The following is a 22,451-nucleotide window of genomic DNA, read 5'->3' as shown; positions in this document are numbered from 1 at the left end:
TATTCATACTTACTATAGACGTTAAGGAATAGGTGAAAAAATAGACCTCTGAAATTCGGCATCCCTGTTTCCTGTCAGTGAGTTTTTCACTTAGTATCAGAGTCTCTGCCGCGTTTCTCAATTAAAAAAGGAAATAAGGAACTGTCATTAATCTTCAATTTATTAATTTAAAACTAGTTTTCCAACGACAACTTAAACCTTCTGTTCATCAAATTTTTTAAAACCAACCACAAACCCTGGGCTTAAAATAGCAATTATTTTACTGACTTCTTTTTACATTATTGACAACAGAATGCATTCGAGGTTTTTCTAATACCTCTTCAGACAATTTTATATGTTATTAATTATTGCTGTGTACATTTCTTTCTTTCTTAATTTATTGATAAGATATTGTCTGTTTTTTCCACAGTTCACAATTCTCGTTAGGAAATTAATGAAAAGCCAATACCCCTAAATTGCCGTATTATTGATCATTTGTTGGTTAGAAAGATATAAATAAAATATTACATAAAATATTTTTATTTTGTGAGTTTCTTCTATATTAAATATTAAATGAACGGTGCAGTCGTATGACCGGCCCATCCACCAGTGGCCAAACGGTTCCATTCCCTGAACACTGGTAGTTCGGTCGTGGGTTCGCATCCTCGCCAGGTTGGGGTGGCTACGTGGAGTTTACCGGATTTTCTCCAACGTCTGTAACGCCTAAATAGGGCCAGTTACCCTTTAAAGGACCTCCCGGAACGCATTCCTTCTAGGCAGATCGCCCTAATGTTGCGTTGCCACAAATCCACAAACAAACAGTTGTATGACGAAGAAGTAAAGGCATTAGTTTGACTCTTCTGGGAACCGAATTCGAATTTCGGTCGGATCCTCAAGAGTTTTGGAGGTCATCTGACGCATCTGGATGAAGCCATTTATAAAATCTATCAATGATTACAAAACGTCTATAATGAGATTGGCCAAATGGTGAGAAACAGAGCTTAACCGGTTTCCATCTTTCATCATCCATCTTATCATTGTAGAATTTTTTTGTGGCGGTAAAGATGTCAACCTGCCGCTCTGGGAGATCCGGAATTTAATCCTGGCAGAGAATCCTACGAATTTTTTAAGAAGGTCTTTCCCGAATAAGCCTAACCGAATCCACGATTGGTAGAACAAAAAGCCTCTTTAGTGCCTATGTTATGGACTAAGTGATTAATACAGGCGTTATGAATAATGCCCGCTCATTATGAATAACGACGTATAAAATCAGGCACTGTAATAAATTTCAGGTGTTTTAACATAATTTATTAGATTGACTGGTCATTATGAAAACTGCTATCACTTCTATTAATCACTTGGTCCATAACATCTGTGAAACGAAAAGAAATAACCATAAAGGCTATGAAAACATGTATAGAGACAATAAGATCCTTAATATCGAATATTTTCAATGTAAATTCGGCACAGAAAACCTTATTGGCCTCAAGATAAAAAGTTTCAAAAAATTTGACTTAAAGTAATTAAATTTTGGCAACAAATAGTCAATAGCGCAAAGAAATAAAATGCAAATAATATGAATAAACAAAACTTAATTTTAATCCAAAATTTTATAAAACAATAGTATATAGGTCTATATGTTGCCATGCTAAATAAACGACGGTCGGATAACAGAGCGGTTAAGATGGCTTTGGGGAGACCGAGATTTAATCTGAACGGGTCAGAAAACCCCAAATTTTTGGGAATAGTCCGCCCGGGTCGAGCTCCGTTCCTCACTACCTGGTAGGGTTGCCACCTCAGAACTTAGTCTCGCCCGGANGCAATTTATTTACAGAAAAAATTAATTAAATTTTTAATAACAATTTAAAAAATGGGAAGAATTGACACGATTTAATTTTTTTTTTATTATTAACATTAAACGCGACGGCATATTAAATACAACTCAGCAAGGATCTTGATATTAACACCGATCATCATCATTCTACAGATTATAAAACTTAACAATATTGTACAAAACATATTATTCTAGTTTATTCTCGAGTTTAAAATGTAAATTTTCATGATTAAAATTCAATTTATGATCTAAATGCAAGTTTAAGTAGTCAAAGATCTCATTAACGAGTCAAATTCCCGATGCCAATTTAAACATTTGCTGTGATAACACCCAAACTCTCAGTGCATTGCAACTAGGTTTTTTGAATTTAATATATATTAATATATAAACAAAACATAGTTTTGTAACTTTATCTTAAATTTAATTATTAACATTGAAATTTTCATAATTAAAACGCTTAAGTTTAAATTTGAAGAGTTTCATGACATTAAACTTGACGCAGTATATTCATGGTTTAAATTCCCAAGCAAAGATGGCTTAGTATATTTGAAGATAAAATATTATTCTAAGCTATTTTTGGATTTAAAAACTTACCTTTATTTATGCTAAAATATTGTATATTTCAACTCGTACGATCAAATGTTTAAATTCCTCGAGGCACAAGCATCCACCGTTATTCTATCTCGATGGACAGTCGCCAAAAAATCGTAAGATTATATGATTTTTCAAGCGAATGTTTTTTTTTACTATGGTCTACTTAAAAGTCATCTTTTCTTTCTCTTAATAATATTCAAAACACGACAGAATATAAATTTACTTTATGTAGACAATTCGAAACTACTTAGTGGCACTTTGCAATTTAAGCAGAATTTACGAGTATGGTTGATGTTACCATCCTTTTATGCCTTCATTTCCCAGTAAAAATATGCGTTTAACAATAAGAGCATTCTAACAAAAGAGAAGAGAGACTATTCACATCGATTTTCGATCAAATTTTTAAATAAAACATCCCACGTTAAATCTTGAAAAAAATTTTTAATCCTATTCTCTGTAAACACCTCAACTTTTCATAAATGAGATTTTCTTACTAGCGCCAAGAAAACATTTTCTTTTTTAAAATTTTAGGTGTATAATTCCAAACTGTAAGTTGAAATCTTATTTTGAAAAAAAAATATACGAAAGCTTAAATAATGGTAAAACTTGAAAAAAATCCCGCTCCATCTTTACCACATTTATAACTGGTTGCCATGTTTTCATACATTTTACACAATTCTAATATTACTAATTTTTGTGTATATATATATAGTTTCTTAATACAATTTTTATTGCTTTGATGTATATAACTAACTCTAATATTTTTTATTTTATTCCAAAAGATTATCTATATACAATCTCGATCACTTATATTACACAAAATTCGACTAGTAATATTGATATATACTGTATATATATATATATTACTGTATATATATATATAATTTATAAACCAAGAAAGAAAGCTTTATATCTTTTTTTTTAATGGACGGACAGTGTGCATTATTGTAGATTAGTGCAAGAAGATTGGGTTTTTTGTTTTTTGTTTTTTTATTATTTTCATTCCTTGGCAGTAAATGCTAGAGATATGTATATTGTAAGAAGACAACTAATAGAAAAAGCAGTATTTAACGTTTTTTTCAGTATTTCTGCCGTTATTTTCTGTTATATAATGCAAAAAAATTCAGGAACTGATTTCCTAGAAAAAATTTCTCCTAGCTACTTAAAACTGTTTTCCTAAAAAAAGAAATTTGCTACAATCTTCATGGCGACTTGATAAGTGTCTTTTGGATAAAAGCCAATTTCTCTTCCAAAGATTTCTTTTCTCTTAAAGCTTCTTGTAATCGGTTCATCAACGTTCGTTCCGACGTCTGCCACAATCTGATGATATCCTCTTTGGTCATCGAGTATAACCTTAACTCGTCGTATCTTCTTATTGGATATTCTTCGAGATAATCGTTGGATGACTTCTGCTCATTCTGCTCGTTTTCCGAATCCAAACCCCTTTTCAGGAAAGTGAGATCGTCGAAAGACCAAACTCTTTGCTTGCTACTCTTCAATGGCGCACCGTTGCAATCTTTCGGGATCTTGGTTAAATCGTTTAAACTTAAACTTATGATGACACTGTAACCATGATGATCCATGGATACTGAGCTTAAAGAGGATGTAGTTGGGCACGTGGATACAATGCTGAGTTCGGAATCCGATTGGTAAGACTCTATTAACTTTGTCCTGACGTTGACGCTATCGTCTGAATACGGTTCGTGTTTTAATGGAATGATACGTCTGGGATCATCGGCGTGTTTACGGTACCTGGACTTATCGAAATTCTCTTCAGAATGTACAATAACTTGTTCAATTCCGTCGTCTGTATCCTGCTCGGAAGGCGATGTCAGACGGACTTCTACCTCGTCCGAATTTGGAGTCTTCGTATCGTTTTGCTGTTTGGCACTGGTTAAAAAAGAATTAAAAATTAAAAAAAAATTATAAACGAATTCGATATGGATCTTTCCCAAATGACAATTTAATTATATCAAAAAATAAAAAAGTTAAGCAACACTCACACTTTTCTTATTTCTTGTATCATCTCGAAAAATTGCGATTTACTTTTTCGTCTTCTAGCTTCTTCTTTTATTTTCTTTAAAATAAAAAAAAGAAGAAAAGAGAGAAAATATATTGATCAGAAAAGTCATTTATAGCAGCTAGTATCAAAATGGCGATTTAAGCAAAATCTTTGAAATATCGATTCGAGTTTTTCTTTTCTAAATAAGCTTTTAAGACGACAATTTCGTCAATATATATATATATATATATATTTTATTTCCGAAATTTAAAATACTTTTATTTATTTATTTGTAAAAATTCATATTATTTTATACAATTTTATTTAATATAAAAAATCCAGAATTTTATCATTGGATTCACGAAATCGAATGGATTCGTAAATTCCAAAATTGGATTCACTTTTCTTAGAAATTTTCTCATTGTGCTAATTCATTATTTTACTAATGATGATTTGCAATTTAATTATATTATGGTCTCGATTAGTAAATAATTATGAGCTCCACTTATTACAAATTATTCAGTTTTGCTAATCATCATTAAGGTCCAGTTATATATATATATAACTTTTGTTAATTAGGAAACTTTTACTTTCTTTACTTTCTTTAGCGCTTAAACTTTGTTACAAGATATAAATTAAACTTTTCCAGTGCATATCTTAGATACAATCTTCGTTGGTGCAGTATTATATACATTGCACTTTCTAAAATGCATTACCTAGGGACTTTTATTATCTGAAAACTTAATCTAATAGCCTTTTATGTGTAGTATCTTATAACTACTATCAACAACTTTATATATTACACCTCATAAATTTAGAAATTACATCTTACACTTTATAAATATGATTTAATGTATTCAAGAAGATTGGGTTTTTTGTTTTTTGTTTTTTTATTATTTTCATTCCTTGGCAGTAAATGCTAGAGATATGTATATTGTAAGAAGACAACTAATAGAAAAAGCAGTATTTAACGTTTTTTTCAGTATTTCTGCCGTTATTTTCTGTTATATAATGCAAAAAAATTCAGGAACTGATTTCCTAGAAAAAATTTCTCCTAGCTACTTAAAACTGTTTTCCTAAAAAAAGAAATTTGCTACAATCTTCATGGCGACTTGATAAGTGTCTTTTGGATAAAAGCCAATTTCTCTTCCAAAGATTTCTTTTCTCTTAAAGCTTCTTGTAATCGGTTCATCAACGTTCGTTCCGACGTCTGCCACAATCTGATGATATCCTCTTTGGTCATCGAGTATAACCTTAACTCGTCGTATCTTCTTATTGGATATTCTTCGAGATAATCGTTGGATGACTTCTGCTCATTCTGCTCGTTTTCCGAATCCAAACCCCTTTTCAGGAAAGTGAGATCGTCGAAAGACCAAACTCTTTGCTTGCTACTCTTCAATGGCGCACCGTTGCAATCTTTCGGGATCTTGGTTAAATCGTTTAAACTTAAACTTATGATGACACTGTAACCATGATGATCCATGGATACTGAGCTTAAAGAGGATGTAGTTGGGCACGTGGATACAATGCTGAGTTCGGAATCCGATTGGTAAGACTCTATTAACTTTGTCCTGACGTTGACGCTATCGTCTGAATACGGTTCGTGTTTTAATGGAATGATACGTCTGGGATCATCGGCGTGTTTACGGTACCTGGACTTATCGAAATTCTCTTCAGAATGTACAATAACTTGTTCAATTCCGTCGTCTGTATCCTGCTCGGAAGGCGATGTCAGACGGACTTCTACCTCGTCCGAATTTGGAGTCTTCGTATCGTTTTGCTGTTTGGCACTGGTTAAAAAAGAATTAAAAATTAAAAAAAAATTATAAACGAATTCGATATGGATCTTTCCCAAATGACAATTTAATTATATCAAAAAATAAAAAAGTTAAGCAACACTCACACTTTTCTTATTTCTTGTATCATCTCGAAAAATTGCGATTTACTTTTNAATTATGTATTGAAAAAGTTATATAAACTATTATAAAATTTATAAATAAGGTTATTTATAAAAAATATTTTATAAGTACTTTATATTCTATTTATAAAACATCATAAAAATATTAAAATATTGCGAGAATTTTTACATTTTACTTCACTCAAACGTGTGGCTAACGTATACATAAAGTACGTATTCAAATATCAATTATATTTAAATTAAAAAAAATCATTTAATATATTAATAGAAATCACTTAATAACAATATTTTTTTTAAAAAAATAAACAAAATATTATTTGTCGATAGAAACAATAAAATTCAATGTTGATATAAAATCTTTATCATTCTGTCACGAAGAAAAACAATGGCAGACAGCAGATGATGTTAAATCAATCGACCAGAACAAGATAAACAATTTGCGATTATTGGAATGTTTATATATATAAACTTCAATTCTACATAGAGCCATAAATATACTGTATTTCTAAATAGAAGATGATGTAGTAAAGTTAGTGCATCATTTTTAATGCATAGAACATGAATGGAGAAAATATTATTTATTTGTATTAAGCTATATAAATTCTCATTAAATAAGATTTTTTGGTAAAATATTTTATCCTTTCTTTACCTCTTTTAAGAAAATTTTATACAACCAAATAGTGTAAATAAATATTTTGCATGATTCACGAACGTCATTTGGATAGAAGCCAAATGGTTTATGGTGCAACAACAGAGTACTTCAATAATAATTATTATTTTATCAACTTGTAAAGAGTCAAATTAAAGATTAAGTAAATTGGAAAAATAATTTGCAATTTTTGTTGCTATTTTTAGCTTGTTTAAGAACACGAGACGATCGGATAATTCAGAGAAGAATTTGAAGCTAAAGTAATGTTACACTCAACGTAACTGTACTCTTTACTAAAGTTAAAAATATCATGGTTATAATTGTTAAAATTATTTTACAAGATAGTAGAGAAGTTAAACAATAAAACGGAAGTAAAATCGCAATTAAAATAAATTGCATATTTTAATTGTTTAATTAAAAGTTTTGTAGTAAAGGAATGAGTCGAAAATTAATTGAAGGTTAATCAAGTGTAAGTAAGTTATGAGACGTTTAACGAATAAAATTTAAATTGTTGTTAAAGAGAATTTAAAAGTTAATTTATAAAATGCAAATTTATAAATTTAATTAAAGAAATACAATTTATTTTAAGAAAAAAGTAAAGGAAAACTGTTTGTTTATATCCTTCCACATGATCTTTATTCCACATAGAAAAGGATAAGTTAGGAATTTTCTGATTTCTTGGAACTCGATAATTTCAAACTATAATATTTTATACAATTCTCAACGTATTTTCTTGTCTACTTTTCTATATAAGTTCAAAAAATAAATAAAATAAAATAAATTTATAGATAAATATAGGATAGTCTAAACCCATATTCTTGTTAAACGTTAGCAAAACGATCGCCTTCATTATTTTCTTTTTTAATGAATTACGTGAAAATAAACTGCAATTAATCTTCTTCTGGTTAAATTACGCCAAAAGCTAATGTTAAAACAACTTTAATTACATTTATAGCTATGTGGTTTTAACTTTTTGTAAATTGCTTAAGTTTATATGAACGATTAAAAGTCATTATCTTAAACATGTTTCTGTGTTCATTATCTGAACAAAATTTAACTTAATACAGAATAAACATATAATATCAGGTTCTTTATATAAATATGACTTTTATTAATGTTAATTAACCTTTTTATTGAATATATCCTTATATATATATTTTTTAAATTTCAAATGTTAATTATATTTATCCTTAAGAATATTTGTAATTTATAATATTTTCATGAAAATCTTTAAGAATTTTTCTACAGAATATTCTGATACAATTCGTTACATTTGCTTTATCATATAATCCTGATATTAAATTTTAACAACATTCTCATAATGTTAGAATATATACGACCTTTTTTTTATAATAAACATAAAATACAGTTTAAAAACGCAGTATATTAAAATTCTTTAATGCATCTGCTCATTGCATTAAATATTCTCCACTTTTCTTCTCCGGTCNTAAACCAACGACTACCACACTAGTAATTCGGTACACGGGGGAAGAAATATATGCGACGGTTTGCATATAATTTTGTACATATTCATTTCAACTTGCACAACCCGGAGAAATATTAATTAACCCCGGAGCCCGGAGATAACTCACTCAATCCCGGAGTCTCCGGATCAAACCCGGACAGGTGGCAACCCTACTACCTGGCCACCCAATTGTGGGCCTGACCAAGTAATGGGCTTTCCGAAAAAGACCGTCTAGTGTCCATAGGGCGGAATTTTTAAAAAATGTTATATAAAAACAATACAGACGATAAACTTATGAATCTTTTATTTAATTATTACAAAAATTTTGAATTGTTTAAGCCCTTAATTAATTAAAAACAAAATATTTTTCCTTATGCATACTTCTAAACATTGCTCCTCCCTTTTATATTAGTATGTCTCCATTATATGGCACAATGGCGGCATACAAAAGGATTATAATTTACTTGACTCAATACATTCACAACACGTATTGTATATTGTCGCTTTTGCATTGTCATTATTTAATATATTTGATTTGAGTTAAAACTGAATAGAACAATAAAAGATTAGAATAATGTACAGTACCATACATTAAATCACTAATTCTAACTTTACAAACAGATACAATTTTCTATTTATTTTGTTAAATTTATTAAAATTATTTCATTTAAGCACGAAATTTATTTTATTTTAATAAATTTATTCAAAATTAACTGACGTGGCCTCAATTTTATTTTAAAAAAATGTTTCGCTGTGACGTCATTAGCTAATAAACCTGTTACGGAAATTGGATTTTCTTGATTCGTTTTTCTGTTTACTTAATTAGAATATTTTAAAATACCTTTTTTCATTTTTAAAATATAATATTAAATAATTACTTATTCAATTAAATCAGCAAAAGTTAAAAAAATATATGGTTAAATAATAAGGATACAGTTTTCTGATAAGTGTTGCCAGCTTAGATGATTATATCTGGCAACNTAAAATATAATATTAAATAATTACTTATTCAATTAAATCAGCAAAAGTTAAAAAAATATATGGTTAAATAATAAGGATACAGTTTTCTGATAAGTGTTGCCAGCTTAGATGATTATATCTGGCAACGTTAATTAGTTGAAAAATTTTCAAATAATCACAGTAAATTATTGTTATATAGAAACTTTAATTATGTTTCATTCATTATAAGTTAATTCCCATTAATAATAAAGTTATTAATAACAAATAAATGCTAATGAAACTGAATACAGTTACATTTGGACGACAGAAAAATAAAATATTCTATTTATAATGTAAAAACTAAGAATAGTATCAAATGCATTTTAAAAATAAATAGAGAAATTAATTTTTAAATATAAAAAATTTCATATATTTCAAAGAAAAGTTTTGATAATATTCACCTAAAAAGCGACGGACTCGCTCGTATCCAAGTATATACTGTATATAAAAATGGATGAAGCGGCGGAAAGTAGGGTGTGAAGTACTACAACAATAAATGATTATATTGCATGATAAAATATTGAAGCCAAATTCTTGGCATAATATAACATCACATAAATATAATGTGAAAAAGTTTTTTACGTAAACAATCATAAATTTAGAGAAATTGCTATAAAAGAAACCATCTGTTATCGCTCTATATTAAGAGGCATAGAGAAAAATAAACAGAAATATAAAGAATTTTTTGATATTGTAAGTAAAGCTTACAATTTATATATTAATTATTTTTAAAATTCTAAGAATTCCATGCTTTATTACAGCATAAAAGTACATTGAACTTATGAAGTAACTAAGTTTTATTAGTTAGAAGGCACTTTAAGACCTACATAAAGAGTAGAAACATCGATAATGGATGTGCATGCGGGTGGTATTTCATTGCACTAAGTATAATTGGAATCTATGAAGTGGATTTGATGATTTTTATGAGTGAAGGCATTCACTTATCAGTAAGCTTATATAACATATAGACTAAACAAACCGTGTTCTTTCAAGTATCTAACATTTCCCATTTATAACTTAATAAAACTATTTACCAAATAAAAAATGGGCAACATTTTTATATAAATTTTACTTTATTTTTCAATTTTTCTTATACTGTGATATAATGTAATGTATTTTCCTGTTGTTAAACCCGAAAAATACCATTGTAGGACAGAGAAAAATACCATTGTAGGATAGTTTATTTTACATATTTTAATATTGATTATAGAAGAGAATTCATAATTTTAGTTTTTGGATGTTCATAAAGGTAAAGAGGTGGGGGAACCGAAATCTAATCCGGGGTTGAAAGACCCCAAGAAGTTTTTCAGGGGATAATATATCCGGGATATATTGGGTCCAGTCCCTCGCCATCAAGCCTTTTCTTTTTTCAGGCCCATCGTTGGCCTGAAAAAAGGCCCACGATGGTGAGTAGTGAGTAGTGAGTAGTAGCCTTTTAGCGCCCATAGTGAGTAGCCAGGCCCATCGTGGACCTGGCTACTCACTATGGGCACTAAAAGGCTTTTTCCAGCTGTGGGCGCTAAGTTGACCCTTTTCAGGCTCTCTTAGCTCCCACAGGAAGGAAAGAGTTAAAGAAAAACAGCATTCTTCATAACTTTGAATAATTCTACGTGTTCTATAAAAAGTTTTAAAACAATACAAAAACCTGTTTTAGAATGGAAACGATTTCAATTTTCGGGATCAGTATCAAATTTTGTATTCAAGAAGTATATTAAGTAAGTATTTTATATTCTAGAGCGAACTAAAAGTCAGTTCTAAGTATCGTAAAGTAGCAACAAAGAATTGAAAATGACCTAAACCAATAATATAAAAAAACTAATAAAAATAAATTCTAGAGCATTTATTATATAAAAGTAGAAAAAAATTTATTCGTTAAAGTAATAAAATATTTCAATTCATCGAAAGAATCTTTAATAAATCCAGAGCTTAAGTATAGAGATTTTTATGTAGGCTACACGACGTTGAAGAATGTCAAATAATAGGAGAATAAAAGTATATTTATCACTTTCAACAATTAATTTGTGTTTTTTCCTCAATTCCTCCTGTTAAAAATAAATATGTATATATTAGAAAAGGCATATTGATTGTACCTTTAATGGGAAATCTTTTTGCATTCCAACAGCATAAGCATCATCAAAAATAGAATCTCCCAGGAGATGTAATCCGCATCCTGGATCATTGCCCCGAAAGTAATTTAAAACGGCCGTATCACCAATCAAAACATCCAATTCACCTTTTCTATAGAAGAAAAAGATAAAATATTTGACTTAAAATAAAGCAAAGTTGAGAAAAAATTCATTTTTTTTATTGTAGAAGCAAAACTTCAGAAGAGTTTAATGTTAAAAGTACGAAAAATAAAACGAAGTTCTTGATGTGTATTGATATCGACGGCGTACAAGAATCGATTTTAATGATAATCGAAACATATAATCGTACATAAACACTCAATATCTAGTTGAAACCAGATGTCACACTTGCTCTTCCAGATGTAAAGTATTGAACGATAATACGATAACGTAACTTTTATTTATAAGCAAGTAGATGATAAATAACACCAGATAGATAATTAAAATTAAAAATAATAGGTAATATCTCATTTTCTAGAAGGTGTCGCTTGAAATTTCAATAATAGTTCTAAATATAGAAAGAATCTTCATCACAGTCCATGTGATATGAGTGCATCCCGGAACAAATACCCTTTGTCAGGTCACCGGAAAGGAATCGATTGAAGATATTGTCAAACCAAATCGTTTTATTTTATTTTATTTTATTTTTTCTGCTTAGGAACGACACGTGACATCCAGATAATGATGGTGTCCTCCTCTGCTTCATTGTATACGTATATACAGTAGTAGCAAATAACCTAAGGGATGTTTTATTTATANTAAATAATTATTATTATTATTCAATCGTTTGACACGTTTTATAATAAGATTTTTACACGCTTAATTTTTGTAGATAATTACATTCGCGTGCTTTATTTTCTTCACTTAATTTATCTATTGTTTAATTATTCTAAAAATAAATGATAAATTTCGCTTTAAGACAATTTAATATTATAAAAATAAATGATTCTGAAGAAAATTGCATACAAAACAACGGCCACCTCCGGACATCGAGTAATTTTTCAGGAATATTTTAAAAAGAAAATTGCATACAAAATAACCTGAAAAACAATGGTCACCTGTGAACAACGGCCATTTATTTTTCCGAATTTTTCTTTTCTTTTAAACAAAATTGCATACAAAATAACCCGCAGACAACGGCCACCACCGGAACAAGGGCCATTTGATTACGTTATGTCAGTGGCCGTTATTCACAGGTTCGACTGTATTTCCTATCTCTATGAATCTATAAGTTAAGTGAAAATAAAGTTTTATAAATTTTTCAGTATGAAATTTAATTAACTAAATTTAATTTAAATACTTTTTATAATAATAAAATTAATATCTTCTATGGGAAATTAACTAAAATGTATCTTTTATAAATTATATTTTGATTTAAAAAAATAAATTATTTTTTTAATAAATTAATTTTAAAATATTTTCTTATATTGTTAACTGTATTCTAACTAGATTAAATATATATAAATTAATTAATAATTTATTTTAAAGAATTATTATTATACAGTAATCATACAGATATAGGTACAGGTAATCATAATTAAAGAGAAGGTATTCAGAACCATCTTTGTAGAACGAACTATTGGGCAAATATCAACCAAATTTGTTATATACAATGCCCTAAGTATGTGGTTTTGATTTTCGGAGAAAAAATTTTATTTTAAAATTCATCCGCTAGGGCGAAAGTCGGCGCTTTTATTCTCATAAAATGTATATTCCGTACATTTATCTAACAAATTTCGGATATGAAATGGGTGGAAAAGAGCTTATAAAAAGTTCTATGATTGTAAGGAATCTTAGGAAATTGACTGTGCTTTTTGAGAAGGCTAGCATTAAGCAGCATCAAATTCGCCCTAGCGGCTAAATTGAAAGTAATTTTTTTTTGAAATCGAAACCGTATACTCAGGCCAGTGTACATACCAAATTTGATTGAGATTTGCCTAATAATTCTTTCTTTAGAGCGCTCTGAACACGTACTTTTTAATTATGATCAGTGATTATCCTATATTATTGACTTTTGTATAATATGGAAATATTATATAAATATTGAGTGTTTTATATTCTATAGAATAATGCAGTATATTTGTTCCATTCTATATTATATAAATCAAAGGGCAAATGTATGTTGACCTTCTTATATACTTTCACCTCACTGTTTAAGTGCATAGAATTATTATTATTCTCCATACTTCTAACTCTTAACAATTTCAGGATTTTGAAGTTTAATTAATGAAAAATAATTGTCAATTAATAATTTGAAGAAAACACCAATAATCAATATAAAATATGTTATAACTATTCTAATGCTTATGAATTACCCTTTATAGAACAATTGAAGGATATAAAAATTTGAATTTTTCATTAAAGAGAAGAGATTTACATAAAATATGCTAATAAAGACCAATTTAAAAGATATTTTATTATTATTATTTTTTTCGGAAAATTCTTTCGTATGGATTAACATTTCGACGGACAAAGTAAAACAAAATGTAGTCTACTTTTAAAAACATCTTCACTTCTAAGTTAAACAAAGTTCCTTTTCCTTAATTATCTGGGTATTTTTTCTTCTAAAAATAGGCAAAAAGATGAGGAAGAAAGAGGATGAAGAGAAGGAAGATAAATAGGAAAAGAGAAGAGAAAAAGTAGAAGAATAGAAAGGAAAAAGAGGAAAATATGACAAAGAAAGAAAAGAAAAGGAAGAGAGGAAAAAAAAGAGAAAGAAGAAAGGAAAGAAAGAGGAAGAACAAAAGAAGAAAGGAAAGGAAAGTGAGAGAGAAGAAAAACAGCGAAAGAAAAAAAATGATAAAGAAAAGAAGGAAAAGAAAGAAAAGACAAAAGACGAGAGAGAAAAAAAAAAGAAAAGGAGAAAAGGAAAAAGTGGAAAAGAGAAAAGAAGAGAAAGAAGGAGAAGGAGAAGGAAGAGCAGAAGGAGAATTTACGTAAATATTTATAAAAAAAAAATTTGTTTAACTTTATAAAAAAAAAAAAAAAAAAAACAGTTTTTGCTTTATCTTTGTTTAAAAGGATATTTCGAAACTACAAACGCTCATTTTGATAAATTATATTCATTTTAAAATGTATGCAATCTATTATTTATATTTTCAAATAAAAACGATATTTAGTTTATCGAAGATATTCAACTGCTGTTAAACTAAGCAAAAATAAAGGTAATTTGATATCAAAACATATATTATACAAATGATTTACGTTATATAATAACTCCCTCTTTTATCATGATTATTTTACATTCAAACTATTCATTTGAAAATATATTTATTTGCGTACTCGAATATCTTAGCGATAAAAATTAATAAATACATTTTAATATGATTTTAATAATTTAATACGATTTGAATTTTTCTTAAAGATAAAAATATAAAAATAAGGCTTGAAAGAAGGACTTAAAATTAGTATAAAGCCTTATAGACTTCAATAGTCTATAAGGCTTTATACTAGGCGAACCTCCAGTAACGGCAAACACCTCTAAACAGCGACCAGAGACGGAAACATGAAAAATGTCCGTTGTTCAGAGGTGGACATTTTTTGAAATTGATTTTTTATTCACTTCTGTTCCTAAAAATGGCAGCCGTACAGAAATGACCGTTATTGGAGGTTCGACTGCACAAATAGTCATGTTTTCTACTAATTTTCATAGAAAAGTTAATTAAGTATAAATAATTTGAAGTAGATCTCAACTTCTAAAACCTATTTTGTCGGTCGCGTCGTAAAGCGAACCTTTATTTGACATAAGGTCAGTGTCATAACTTGAGATTACGTTCCGGAAAATGACATTTGAAGTATGTAAATTCTTGTATTAAACAGAGATTAACAAGAAATTACGCTTTAATGGAGTACATAAAGGGTAAGGTAAGATAAGAGTACGCAGTTTTAAAATTTTGTCTTATTAATACTCTACTATGAGGATTAATTTGAATTTGATAACTACCAATTGACTCTTGAAAATGCTCTTGATAATATAATGCGTGGTAAAATCAGAAGGAAATGTTTTGAAAATAACGGGAGATAATAAAAAAAAACCTTTGTAAAATGTTTACTCTTAGAAATAGGGCAGATAAGAAAACTCAGTATGGGTCCCTTTATAAATAATTGCTAAGTTGTAACTGTACTTGTCCATTGGATTTTATGATGCTGTTACGTAATAATAATAAAATAGTTCTCTTTCTTTTTCTTTCTTTGACTCTCTCTTTCACTTCTCTTTCTCTTTGATTCTCTCTCTTCCTCTTTTTTCCCTCTCTCTCCTCTCTCTTCCTTTTTTTTGTCTCTCTCTTTCTCTTTCTTTGTTTCTCTGTTTCTCTCATCCTCTCTTCTTTTTTTGTCTCTCTCTTTCTCTTTCTTTGTCTCTGTTTCTCTCATCCTCTCTTCTTCTTTTTTTGTCTCTCTCTTTCTCTTTCTTTGTCTCTGTTTCTCTCATCCTCTCCTCTTCTTTTTTTGTCTCTCTCTTTCTCTTTCTTTGTCTCTGTTTCTCTCATCCTCTCTTCTTCTTTTTTTGTCTCTCTCTTTCTCTTTCTTTGTCTCTGTTTCTCTCATCCTCTCTTCTTCTTTTTTGTCTCTCTCTATCTCTTTCTTTGTCGCTTCACTCTTTTCTGATAAATTATTTTGATTTCTTTTTACATTTACAAACGTGAAAAAATTTGGAATAATCAGGTAACAAGTTACTAGCCTGATAAAATAATTTGATTGATATTTTATGAATCATTATTTTTTTGTGTGGTCAAGTGAAAGTTTAGATAAAAGGAATAATTATTGGAATTACTGGTTATATTGATTTCTATTAAAGCAAATATTTTACATTAAAAGAAAATTCTTGTAATGAACTGGTATGGAAACGAGTAGTAATCAAATAGTTTTAAATTGTAATTTGTAGAGTTATCTGGTGTAAAGTCAAACATGCTTATGGTTGAAATATTTTCAAGCACATTTTTTAATTGAAAACAAATTTCCGAGCAATTCAATTGTAGAATTTAAAAAGAAGTTTGTTATGGTTTGAGATAAAATATCTGGATTGCTCCGGAGCCCGAGATCCAATCCAAGAAAAATCCAGAAATTTTCGGGGTTGGCCCATCTGGATATGTCGGAACTCGTCCCTCGTGCCAGACCTAACTGAACCCTTAATGGGATTGCTAAAAAAGAAGACTTTTCAGGAGTAACAGGGCGGAAAGAGTATCAAGAATATTAAAATTGGTACTTTTGTTGCTTTGAAATCGTGTTTCGTAACTTTAATTTCTTTTGTAAACACGTGACTCTACAATATCTATAGGAAACACTTAATTATATGAAATGCGCTATTTTATACAGCCCTTTTAAAATCCCTTTTCATCCTGTAGGCACTAAGAAGACCTCTTTTCAACGAGCCCATTATGAGTTCGTATATTAGGAGGATTTATGCTAATAAATTTTGGTGAATAAAAGTCGACTGGGGGAGGAGATAAAGGGGATCGTGCGTTATATCTCGAGTAGAGTAGAAGTTAATGACGATTTTACTCGTTATTAACATTTACATTTTTTTTTTATAAAACCTATCCTTACCCTGAAAATTAAGCTTTTTGCCATTTTATAATAATTAAAAAATATAAAATGTTTTTAATAATAAAATATCATAACATGGCGCCACACACGTAATTTTAACTGTTGCTCGGAAAGTTAAACAACTCGTTGTTGGATTTTTCTTTTATAAAGAAATCTCATTATACAGAACATGAAATATTCGATGAATTCGCACGTTATTTTTATTATTTCATTTTACTTTATATATAAAATACAACGCCTGTCTGAATGTCTGTTCTGTATACACTTTTTTACCGTTTGACCGATCTGCTTCAAATTTTCCATAGTTACTCTCTAAGATCCATCGAAAACTATACGTTCTCATAAAACTTCAATTCCACTCCCGATTTCATCCTCCATTAACTCCTAAATCCCTCCAGTGACCTGGACCAAGTTTTTCATCGTTATTATTTAGGAATCTGCAGAAAATACAGGCTTCTATGATACTGGATACCCTTACTCTTCCTGTTGACATTTCGTGATAACCATAACATTGGTAGGCCAAAATTTTTATATGGTTTTCATTTTAATATTTGCTCTTATTAATTTTCGTCCGGGAAACATCGGGCATATCTACTATAGAGAATTTGCATGAACATCATCTCACGTGACCAAATCGACATCGCTCCACCTCCTGCGCCATATTTGTGCCGTACTGTTCGTGGAGGCGTATACTGTATATAGTTTGGCTTGCTTTTGAACATTTATCACGTGTGTATGGCAAAACATGCATTTTACTTTCTCGGCTCTGTTATATATAACAGATGGAAATAATGGAAATATTTTTACATTTTTTGACTCAGGAGACCTTGAAACGTCGAGAAATGCAAAAGAAATTTCGAGGGTTTTTCTGTTTGTATAGATTGGGCACGATTTTGTTCACCCAATTTTGAAGTCTAATAATTTCTATGATTTTTGTGGAAAATTTTTGAAATTTTGCAGGGAGGCTTGTATATTAGGAGGATCAATATTATAAAATTTTGGTAGTTAAAGCCATTTTATAACAACTAAAAATATAAAAAACTTTTTATGACAAAAATCTCATAAATAATGACACCACACACAAATTTATTTATGTTTAATAATATAAATTTTATTTTTTTTAATTAAGATCTCAACGGCCGGGAAAGATACGCAACTCGTTGCGGGAATTTTTACCAGGTTATTTAACAATTCTTACTAGTCAAGATGACAACTGATACAGAAGTAAAATTGTAATGCACAGTGGAGTTGATCGATATGAAGATTCTTAGAGGATCGTAGTTCATGGCCGAAAATAAAATATGGTGATACCTCGTCTTAATAACCCCATTTTTAACTCTTAACCACACAAAAGCATACAAACCTCAATTTTGTAGCAAATAGCTGGATTGATCCAATGATTTTGGTAAAGAGTTCTTCAGAACATACCTTTCCTAGCAAGGGAAATTTAAGTACATTTTAAAACAAACTATAACACTTGGTCGTGGTATCGCTGTCCTGACATTTTGTAATAGTTTTATTAACCACTGCATAACATCACTTCTAAGTGCTGTGTAATAATTGTCGAATTTTAAAACAGAATTTGTTTTATTCTGTTTTAAAATTTACTCACCCAGTATCGCTTCATTAGGTAAACCACTCAAAGTTTATGTTTTTCCCCATTTAAAGTTTGGTTATTCTGTCATGTATCAAGCGAGGTTAAAATGGAACGGAAACATCACAAGCATGGCGCCGGCGAAACGCACATGTGCAATACGTACATTCGAGTTGCGTATGCAAGTTGTCTGTACTGTCCACAGGATAGAGAACAAAACTGCGTTATTTGCATGTTTATCCCGCCGCCAAAAATCATTTGATTCAGGCCGAACTATTTTTGTTTAGCAGACAAGCCTGGAAAACTGATAATCCAAAGATATTACCTTTTACTTTAACTTGTTTGTTTGTATACGGAAACGCGTCACGTGGTTGATCTGCCGAGGAAGAGGCTTTCCGGGACGATTTTCTATAGGAAGATAATCCCGTTTGGTGTTACAAACGTGAAGCAAACCCTGAAAACTCCACGTGGTCAGCCCGTTGGCCAGACGCAAACCCACGACCAACTACCAGTGGTCAGTGGTTTTATTCATCCGGCCACTGGTGGGCCTTTTTTCCGTTCGCAATGTCAGTCACCATTTTCCAAACGTCTCGCTACTTGCCTTGTGTAAAAAGTCGAGGTTCGTATCTTCAATGTTTTGGCCATTTCAAGCCACAAACGTCCTTCTTGAGGCATAAAAAACTTTAATAATTTAAATCTAATATCTAATATATAATCGAGACGGGATAATAATGATAATAATAATAAGCGCAGAGCCCAAACGGTTAGGAGTTGAAAGCTGAAATTTGGTACACAATTAAGGTACGTCACGAAAGCGCACACTAAGAAGGGATTTTTCGAAATTTTCCCCCGGGGAGAAAGACAGGATTATGGCTTCTATATACATTATGGATACGAGCCCAAACGGTTAGGAGTTGAAAGTTGAAATTTGGTACACAGTTAGGGTACGTTACGAGAACACACACTAAGAAGGGATTTTTCAAAATTCCTCCCCACAGGGGAGAGGGACAGGATTAAGGCTTAACACTTCCATCAACAATGGAAGTTTTAAGTAACAATGGAAGTGTTAAGAGAAAGCGACGTGCAAGACGCAGATGCAGTTTTTTCGTTTTTGCGGGAAATCGAACATATTTTTAGAACCATCTAAAAATTCTCTAATTAGTCTGGAAACAAGGGGACCCAATTCTTGCATTCTGTGAAAACGGGTAAGGTTGACTGTAACGTAATAACCCTAATCTTAGTTATCGTTATTTTTGCCCGAGCAACGCCGGGCCTACCTGCTAGTATAACTATAATTTTACAAACAGAACAGAAAGAAAACAGATCGAACGTTTGAACAGAATTCTCAAACCCGAATACAATGGACAAAATAACGTTTATGACAAAACTACGCGAGAAACGTAACGAGAATTCGCATTATTTTTCAGTACTGTATTTTACTGCGAAAAGTACTTAAGAAGAAAATAACACTTTTCATCAAAACTGTCTTTACGTAAACTGCCTAAATTATGTTCCATCTTACAGGCAATTAAAGCTGTTTGTATGATGTACTGTATTATTGTACAATACATTACAGGGTACTATTGTATTACATAGACTTCAATATTTTCTACATAAGCTGACACGTCATTTTCAAAATATTGTTCTCTTAGATGTTCTACTAGTGAAGAAGGCCATTAAAAGATGACCGAAAATGTTATTTTCAGTTAAATTGAACAAGTTTTTCTAGAAATTAAAGGTGTTCTTTTCAACGGAAATCTACAAGAATAATTCATACGTATTTTTGATCGATAATCCACAAAATCTATAATAATAATAATGCTCTGTAACACTGCTTGGGACCACATCCTTCGTTAACACATCGAATGCTGTAATATGAGTTCGACTCCAATCTTAAAGCCAAAATATACTTTCTTTTTCCAGATCTCTGTATTTTCATTAAATAAATATGATTTATATATTAAAATTAAATTTGAACTTATAAACTCTGAACAACGGCCACTAACGGTAACATAAGAAAATGGCGGTTGTTTCCAGATAATTTTCTGAGCATTTTTTTTTTGCTCGAAAACAAAGTTCCTGAAGAAATGGTTGTTGTTTAGAAGTAGACGTTGTTGGGAGGTGGCCGTTATTAGAGGTTCGAATGTATTATACTTTATGAAAAGGTCTTAGGGTCTGAATAATATTCCTAAAAGTGTTAACTTATACATACATAATATAACACATACTTTATCATTAAATTCCTGATTTATTAGTGTGAACAAATCAAGAAACGTGCAATTTAAAGTATAAATTCCTTCAAATGTTTATTTTATAATTATTTAAAATAAAATAAACTTATAAATTACTTACATCAACTCCGTTAATTATAATATTTATTATTTTAATATTTTAAAATTAAATTGTTTTATAAAACTTAAAACATAGTGTATATATAAATATATACTCTCAAGCTTCGATTTAGCGCCATTTGTTCGCTTTCGAAATTGTCACTAAATCGATGGTATTAAACTGAGTTACCTCAAGCAATAATAATTATATAGAGTAAACAGGCTTACGTATAAGATTGGGTTTGGGAATTTGAAAAGTTATTTGGTAATAACGAAGTAATTTGCAATGCAGATTCGTGCATTTGGTTATTTATAGCTACTCTACGGTTCTATATTTATTATTTATGAAGATCTGTACAGAAGTATTCATTGACACTATGGGAGTAGCGGTATGTAGAAAGGCGCTAAATCGAAGTTTGATTTTATAAACATACTATAATTTTTATGAAAGTTTAAAAGAAAAAATCCTTATATAATTTCTATATAAACTGAATATATATTTTTATTATTTAGCAGAACTATACCGTAAAACCCATATAACAGTATACAGTATCACTATAGCCTACTTCTACAAAAAGTATACTGTATAGTGTTTACTGTAAAGTATAAAATATACTTTATGCAGTAATTCTTACAGTAATACATTAATACAACTTTATACAGTAAACTATATTTAATACCATATACAATACAATACACTATACAAACAGTTAAAACACTCTATTAATTTTATACGAAAATTTAGTGTTAGATATGTAATGTTTAACACAAAAGTTTCCTATAGTCTGGCTAATTAAACACAGCCAAATTGGAATTGTAAGCAGTATAAACATTTACAGCACTTTAATTTTATCATTAATGAGATCTTTAATGAGTCTGTAGGTTTGTTTGGATCAATTCTGTATTTAAAAAAGTCAAGAAAATAATAATAATTATATTCAAAAACATTTTAAAGAAATAAATTTCGTAATTTACATTATAAACTTCGATATTTTATCTAATTACCTTAACTAATTAAACCGCCTTTATAACAATTAATTTTGTTTCTATTATCCGTTTAATGATTTAACATTTATCAAACAACAACAAACCGCAATTAACTGTACCCTTTCCAAGTAAATTGATTTACAAATACTTAAATTGAAGAACGTTATTAAACCGTTATAATTACTAAAAAAAAAAAAAAAAACCACATGTACGGCTCTCGACTAAAGTCCCTCTAGTGTCGAGAAATCAGAATTAAAAAAAAAATTATTTTAAAATAAATTCAAATCTTTAAAGCCGCCTAGCGGTTGGTAACGTCAATAAAAATTGATTTTTTAAAACATTCGGATTTATCTTTCGTTTCTTTGAAAATATTTCTTTCTTTAAATTTTTAAAATGATTGAGAAACAAACCAAAGTTGTAACGCTCATTT

The 22,451-nt window shown here is 29.7% G+C and overlaps 3 protein-coding genes across 3 annotated transcripts in view; all 3 read right to left on the bottom strand.

Annotated features, from left to right (window-relative positions):
- Positions 1–22,451, bottom strand: part of LOC111613760 (glutamate receptor ionotropic, NMDA 3A-like) — a 129,625-nt gene that overhangs the window by 17,586 nt on the left and 89,588 nt on the right. Inside the window, exon 5 of the mRNA XM_023355108.1 lies at positions 11,531–11,678. Coding sequence (XP_023210876.1) covers positions 11,531–11,678 — 148 coding nt within the window. The remainder of the gene's footprint in view (positions 1–11,530; positions 11,679–22,451) is intronic.
- On the bottom strand, positions 1,894–4,481 carry LOC111613768. Its single transcript, XM_023355117.1, has 2 exons — positions 4,411–4,481; positions 1,894–4,297 (listed from the first exon to the last, which is right to left on the bottom strand). Exons 1-2 carry the CDS (start codon positions 4,431–4,433, stop codon positions 3,610–3,612), a joined length of 711 nt encoding a protein of 236 aa, XP_023210885.1. The 5' UTR covers positions 4,434–4,481; the 3' UTR covers positions 1,894–3,609.
- Positions 5,291–6,343, bottom strand: LOC111613779. Its single transcript, XM_023355128.1, has 2 exons — positions 6,313–6,343; positions 5,291–6,199 (listed from the first exon to the last, which is right to left on the bottom strand). Exons 1-2 carry the CDS (start codon positions 6,333–6,335, stop codon positions 5,512–5,514), a joined length of 711 nt encoding a protein of 236 aa, XP_023210896.1. The 5' UTR covers positions 6,336–6,343; the 3' UTR covers positions 5,291–5,511.

Source organism: Centruroides sculpturatus, unplaced genomic scaffold (assembly GCF_000671375.1).
Source record: "Centruroides sculpturatus isolate CEXI.00-Female unplaced genomic scaffold, Cexi_2.0 scaffold2, whole genome shotgun sequence".
In the NCBI taxonomy this organism is placed as follows: domain Eukaryota; kingdom Metazoa; phylum Arthropoda; class Arachnida; order Scorpiones; family Buthidae; genus Centruroides; species Centruroides sculpturatus.
The sequence above is the reverse complement of the archived record's forward strand: the minus strand, read 5'-3'. Positions and strand labels throughout refer to the sequence as shown.

Coding starts and splice junctions, on each gene's coding strand:
- LOC111613768 (XM_023355117.1), bottom strand. CDS start 4,433: ATGATACAAGAAATAAGAAAAGT. Junction 4,298..4,410: donor ATACAAGAAATAAGAAAAGT/GTGAGTGTTGCT, acceptor TTTTTTAACCAG/TGCCAAACAGCAAAACGATA.
- LOC111613779 (XM_023355128.1), bottom strand. CDS start 6,335: ATGATACAAGAAATAAGAAAAGT. Junction 6,200..6,312: donor ATACAAGAAATAAGAAAAGT/GTGAGTGTTGCT, acceptor TTTTTTAACCAG/TGCCAAACAGCAAAACGATA.